This window comes from Solanum pennellii, chromosome 5 (genome assembly GCF_001406875.1).
Source record: "Solanum pennellii chromosome 5, SPENNV200".
NCBI lineage: Eukaryota > Viridiplantae > Streptophyta > Magnoliopsida > Solanales > Solanaceae > Solanum > Solanum pennellii.
This window is the reverse complement of record NC_028641.1, coordinates 75681097-75688194: the sequence shown is the minus strand read 5'-3', so window position 1 is coordinate 75688194 and position 7098 is coordinate 75681097. Positions and strand designations below refer to the sequence as shown.

Here is a 7098-nt window from a genome sequence, read left to right as displayed (position 1 = left end):
TGGGGGTGGGGTGGGGTGGGGGTGGGGGGCTTACTATAAAAGTTATGCTTTTGACAAGTGTATAATCAGCTTCAGAGAAGAAAGTTGCATCAGAATCAATAGACCCATAGTCATCCCATGTAACATTGGTTTTTCTTCTTCCTTCTCCTTTGAGATAGATATATGGCTTTTCTACAGGAATTTTCACTTGTTCCCTGCATAAAATTTCAACTCCAATTAGTCAAAGGTGGTATGATACCACGATAATAATATAGTTTGTTTGTCAAAATCAAATAAATTGAGATCGATTATAAGAATTTCGCATAATTTCAATTAATTGAAGGTGATATGATACGTAGACTATAATAATAGTTATTAGTCGAATTCAGATAAGTTAAGATCGATTATATAAAACTTACCTATACTATTAATTTTGACCCCTAGTTAAGTCTATCTCAATAACAAAATAATAATCTCTAGCTAAGGTAATTAGAAAAACTTCACATTTTCTAATGATATAAAAATAATAAGAGAATATAACAACAATCATGAGTCGAGGTAAAAACCATACTGTGTATTTATTGTGTAAATTTTGAACCTTTTTAGTGTAAATTTTATGTGTCACTAATAACAATGACTATTACCTCTCACTCCAAATAAGTTGGCATCGACGATATAATTCTATATGCATATAACTATCTAACGATAGAATAAAAAAATTAACAAGCATTGGGCATAAAGTAATTTACAAATGATGCAGAGGCAAGCTAGGATTAGGAGTTTGGGGTATTAGGGTTTGAACCCATGGATTTGTGGAAAAAATTTTCGCAACATCTTCTTTACTTCACTGAGTTGTCAAATAATTTTGTTAGAGATTCACAAGTTAATAGACATATATATTTACTAAATTTTTTAATACAAATATAGAATCTACATAAAAGACCTACGTCTAGGTTCATCCGAACCCACAAATACCTACCTAACTCCGCCTCTAGAAAATTGTACTAAGCTGACTAAAATCAAATGTGCAAAATGTTTCTTATAACAATTTAATAACATACTCGTGTAAGTGGAATCTGAAAATTGTGGTATATACACCTCTCTTGTGAAGGTAGATTGGTTGTTTTTTCAGTAAACCCTCAACTCAAATAAATCATATGGAAATCAACTAGATAATGAAATCTCGTAATAAAGAAACCATATAAAAAATAATAACAGATTAGCCGTAACAGAAAATAGTACGATAATCGAAACAGACCAATACCTATATGTTCCAGCTGTGATGTATATACATATCCAATCTTGGTTATATGGAGGAACAGAATCAATTGCTGATTGAATAGTTGAATAATTTCCATGGCCAGATTTATCAACATAAATTGTTGGTATTATTTGGTTTCTCCTATGATAAACTCTATGAATTCTTGAATTTTCTTTTTCAGAAAATCCATTGAAGAAATTAAGAATAAAAAGAATTGTATAGAAAAATAAACATTGAAAAGAAACCATTTCCACAAAAAAAATATAATTTTTTTATAAAATGAAAATGAAGAACAATTTAAAAAAGACCTACTTGGATATTTCAACTCTATATAAGGAGATGTTTAATTTTATTTTTTTTGTTGTTGAAATAAATTGAAGATGGAAAGTATGAGTCTAATAAAAGAAATTTATTCACGGGAAAATCATTTAAATGATTTGCAAAATCTTTTCTAAAATGTTAATTGAGTAATTTACTAAGAATTTAGTTTGACTATTTTTAACTAGTATTCCCTCCGTCTAAATTTAATTTGACTTGATATATTTTGAAACTTATAGTCTGAAATAATTCGTTAATATTTATGTGATTAAAAATCAATTCATTAACGATAAATTAAATTGTTATCAATATTAAAATGTGTTGTTTTAGACGATAAAAATAAAAATAATTCATATAAAGTGAACGGAGGGAATATTATATTTAAATTTCTACAAAGAAAATATTTTAAGGAAGATTTTGTTTCACTAAATTGATCATTAGTCAATTCTATTAAATTTAAATTTAAATAAATAAATTGCAGTCTTAAATGGAAGGTGAATGGGTGATGTCAATAGCAAATGTGTTAAAATAATTACTTCCCTTTATATAAATTGGAAAGTGGATTTTTAATATGGGTGGTTGATTTTTAATTTTAATAAATAAGAGAAAGCAAACTTCCTTAGTAAAAAATTGGAAAGTGGATTTTTAATATGGGTAGTTTATTTTTAATTTTAATAATATAATTAAAAGAAAAGCAAATTTTAAAGGCACATAATCTGCTATTTATTCAGAGAAGTGTGAACGTGAACAGTGATATAAAAATTCACGAGATGAACCTCCTTCACTATGATATAACACTATGTTTTTTAATCATTTCCCTTAATTTTTGTTCACTTTCCATTAAATATATGTGATATCATCCACCTTTTCTCCTTTTTTTTTTTTTTTACATATTCAGTATATTAAAATTATTTTTCTCTTTTATTTATTTCTTTAAACAAATTAAGAAAGATTTCTTTTTCTTCTAATTTTATCATTATACTTAAAGTCATTTTATTGGCATCTATTGATCAAATGTAGAATTGTCGGGCATTTGGATTATAGATTTCCAATGGTTTTGTAAAAAAAAAAATTGTCGGATTATCGATCTTAATCTTTTAATATTGAATGATGAGTAAACTAGTAACCCACTAAGATAATGTTTTACCTCTATGTAAACTTTAAATATTAATTTCGGCCTTTGTCCTTTAGCGCTCAGACTATTCAAAAGTCAAAACATTCAAATCTAAAGTAAAAACTTTATTTTTTTTATTTCTCCGTATTACACCTATATAGTTCATTTTATATTAGTTATTATTGATTTTACTTTTCGAGTGTTCGATAAAATTACAATTATCATATCATTTCAAATTTATCGAAGAAATCATATAATTATTTTATAGCATTTTCTTATTGATTTTGAAATAAATAACCAAAACCAATAAGATCGAAATGTTCCAAAACCAACAATAAAATGTCTTATTTTGACGCACTCCCCTACCTGCTTGGTAGATATGACATGTCAAAATAAATTGTCCTATATTAATCTTATTTATTAACGAGGATTTTGAATTATCTTTAAAATACAAAGATTTTCCAGTGTATTTACGCAAAGCTCGATAATTTATAACTTATTTTAGATCATAAGCTTATAACTTTCAAATATCCCAAGGGATTACACACATAAAAATCGAAGGCCATAACCTACGAAATTACCACAACATTTACAATACTACTCGATACAAAAAGCACAAATATCACTCTAGTCACCAAATTGGTCTAAAAAAAGTGGAGTCCAGACAGGTTAGAGCGCCTTTTTAGGGTAAAGAGGTTATTTGCAATAGACCCTCGATTTAACCGAAGAAAAATCATTCTTTGAAACAGGTTTGAAATATTGGCAGCAGATCAACAGATAAGAATGCAAACTAACAAAGAGCAGAGACAGAGCCATGTCAATAAAACCATAAAATAAATAACTTCGAAAGATAGTTAAACAATGTAGTCTGCTCAAATATTACTAGAAGCAAAAACTGGACCATGCAGTACAGGTAGCATCTTTAAAAGACAGATTAAGTTGAAATCTCAATCTCAAGCAAAATTTCACCTTCAATAACAACTACGTTTACACTCTAATACTTGATAGGTTCAATAACTGCAAGTTGAGGACCGAGCTTCTCCTCAGCAGCCTTCTCGGCCTTAACCCTGAGTTTGGCCAACTGCTTTCTCCTCTCGTATGCTACCTGAGCTCTCTCCTTTCTCTTGTTCTCAAGCTCCTGTAATAACCATATTTCAAGAGCAACGTAAGCAATCATGCAAATTTCACACTAAAGATCAAAGAAACACAGAAGCCAGAAAAACAACAAAGTTGAATTAGCAAAGTAACATTGTAACTAGGTAATCAAGACACTGAAATTGGACAACCATCTAAATTCTCAACAACATGGAGAAATACGAGTCAAATGAGGCACAACAGTCTGTGCACAAGACATGTTATTCTGCTTGGATACTCTCAGTAATCAAAACAATCAAAATTGGTGATCAAATAGAAAGGAGAAAGCAAGAAATTCACCTTGATAGTGTCATAGTGGTTCCATCCAACCTCTGATGAAAGCTTACCCAAGAGACAGTATTTATGTCCTGATTGGAGTCTCAACACCCTAAATACGAAAAAGGAGAAACATGTCAGTGTAAACGACATTGGTATTAAAATAAAGTAAGCATCTGAATAGCCTTGGACAACTCACTTGAGAGCATCAGGGATGACCATCCTCTTGATTTTGTCATATGGAGGTGGAACACCCTCGTAAACCTTCAAGCGAGCAAGGGCAGCTGCTCCACGCTTAGTTTTGTGGGGAATCATCCTAAGAAAAAATAGTTAGATTGATCAGACACACCAAAGAGTAAAATCTGACATAACTATCCAACAAAACAATCAACCATGATAGGATTGTAGAAGAACTTCAACCATCAGTACGATGTGCATGCTTAGATGAAAAGCCTACATCACAGTCTTAAAATTTCTTACTTGCAGATGACTAGGTTCCAACAAACTCAGTAAATTCGCATTTAAGTGGACATTATACCATAACATACTCTACATCAAGTAAGAATGATATATTACTCCACGCTCCAATGAACACCAAACTACCAGTATATAGAGCTGTTTACTTTTCAAGATCATTTATAGTGATTACAAGCTCTAGCTCTTAATTCCTCCACCCAGAGTAAAGCCGTATAATATTCTAACATTCAGTCAAGGCTGCTGTTATATAATTATATAAATATATCTCAGTACGATAGAATAACGAATATCCATAAACAGTTATTACTCGAAAAATCTACCTATCTACCTTCAGTTAAACAAGCACTTTTTCAAATAAAACCATTGATTAAAACTCATTTTTCCAATGAATCTCCACTACAAGTATATTTAATCTGTGGCTCTACACTACCATTTATCATGTCTCCAAGTTTAATCACTTCATCACTCCCGGGAAACAAAGGCATATATTAACACATTCTGTCAAGAATACCTACTCACAGAAACTGTTACCAGACTAACTACAAACAACAATATGTACACTGTAATCCCACAAGCAGAGTCTGGATAAGTATAGTGATACACAGACTTCACTCCTACTCCATTGGGTAGAATGACGGTTTCCGATAGACTCTCAGTTCACATTCCCCTATTTATTAAATTGTTGTTTCCTGAAGTAAATATATATCATCGAATCTATAAATATCTATAAACAGGTATCACTGAATCTACAAATCACAAAAAAAAAATCTACTTTCATACAAAACAAGCACTTTTCAAGCAAAATCATCAATTGAACATCAAAAATGTAAACAAACTAACCCACGGATGGTCCTCCAGAGGATCTTCGATGGAGCACGGAAGTGAATAGGTCCATGAGAAGGCTTAGTATTCATCCTCTTACGAAGGAACCTAAGATACTTCATTTTCTGACGAACAAGTCCACCAGAAAGACAAATCTCTTCACACCTAACAACAACAACTCTCTGTCCATTAAGCAATTCCTTAGCCAAAATTGATGAGAGCCTACCAAGCATATGGTGACGAGCATCAACCACTATCCTCCTTGCGGAGATCCCTGAACCGGACACCATTTTTGCTTTTCTCTCTTGCTTACCTGTGAAGAAGGAAGAAAAAATGGAGGTAGAGGCTAGGGTTTTTGAGGAAGTGAGATTAGGGTTTCGTTATATGGAGGCTGAGTTTAATGGGCTAATTTGTTGATAGTAAAGTATTTTTGGGCTTTTTGTGTTTTTGGGCCTAGTGGAGATAACTCGACTTTTAACGAGTATTTAAAACTGAAAAATTGTATATAATAGCAAATTATTAATTCAAATGAAATGTTATAAATATAATTTGATTTAATTGTGCCCCATAGCAAACTGTTGCTATTTCACCTCTATCCTGGTGAATCTCACTCGTGTTTGTGTTTGTATAAAGCGAGAGAAAATTATATATATACATATATTTTCTTTTTTTCTCTCCCAAATCTCGCTCACTCGCCTCTCTCACTTTATAACAAAAACACAATTGTATAAAATATGTTTGTGTTTGTATAAAGCGAGAGAAAATTGAATATAGACATATTTTTTCGTTCTTTTCTATCCTCTCTCTCCTCTCTTAGATCTCGCTCACCACTCTCCCATATCTTGCTCGCTCGCTCGCTCTCTAACTTTATACAAACACAAATGTATACTAAAGCAGATTATACAACTCTTTTCTTTTGTATATGTATAGCGAAATTATACAACTGCTTTCTTTTGTATATGTATAGCGAAATATACATATTTATGTTTGCTACGGAGCCCAATTATGCAAACTATAAATATAACACACAAATATAATTTTTGTGTTTGCTATTTCTGAAAGTTGTTCTTAAAACTAAGCCACTTTTCAAAATAAGAAAGGTCCTTAACCCCCCACCCCCACCCCGATAAAGATAGAGGGGTTACTTTCGGTAGACCCTATCTTATGATCGTCATACTTTATATGGCCCTCGATGTTATATATATATATATATATATGACTTTTAACTTTCAGTCTTTCCTTTATTAACTCTCATCCAATTTTATCTGAAATGACATTCCAACTCACCACATCAGCACTTGTTTTTCCTTCACGGTCTAAAAATCACTCATATCTTCACCATATGTATATATGATCATTGCGGACATAAATCTTGTTGATATAGTATTGGATTATTATTTGTTATCTTATTTGAATTTGATATTTATCAATTTTAAATTATATAGATAAATTAATCTATTCAAATATTGAAAAAATAATTTATATATATCAATACACATCTTATTATGTAGAGTTGCGTATTCAAATTCATATATCTTAATCTTCACAGTTGCAAACTTGCAATTGTGGCCTAAATTTTAAAAGAATATGGAGACTACTCAATAATCTAGTCTTTCCAAGCCCATATCCAATTAAGTCCTAATTGGGCCTACCTCTTGTATCTATAAGAAAAAATTACATAAATTAATACATTTTAAAAAATAATTACTGATTTTAG

At 30.9% G+C, this 7098-nt stretch overlaps 2 protein-coding genes across 2 annotated transcripts in view; both read right to left on the bottom strand.

The window, feature by feature from the left end:
• The window catches only part of LOC107019772 (probable pectinesterase 29), a 6544-nt gene extending 2952 nt beyond the window's left edge, over window positions 1-3592 (bottom strand). Inside the window, exons 1-3 of the mRNA XM_015220145.1 lie at window positions 3556-3592; window positions 1244-1412; window positions 35-194 (exon numbers count right to left, since the gene is read on the bottom strand). Coding sequence (XP_015075631.1) covers window positions 35-194; window positions 1244-1412; window positions 3556-3592 — 366 coding nt within the window. The remainder of the gene's footprint in view (window positions 1-34; window positions 195-1243; window positions 1413-3555) is intronic.
• LOC107020690 (60S ribosomal protein L13a-4-like) lies at window positions 3489-5778 on the bottom strand. Its single transcript, XM_015221146.2, has 4 exons — window positions 5400-5778; window positions 4282-4398; window positions 4107-4194; window positions 3489-3810 (listed from the first exon to the last, which is right to left on the bottom strand). The coding sequence occupies exons 1-4, from the start codon at window positions 5669-5671 to the stop codon at window positions 3667-3669; spliced, it is 621 nt and encodes a 206-aa protein (XP_015076632.1). The 5' UTR covers window positions 5672-5778; the 3' UTR covers window positions 3489-3666.
• Between the last annotated feature and the right edge of the window lie 1320 nt (window positions 5779-7098).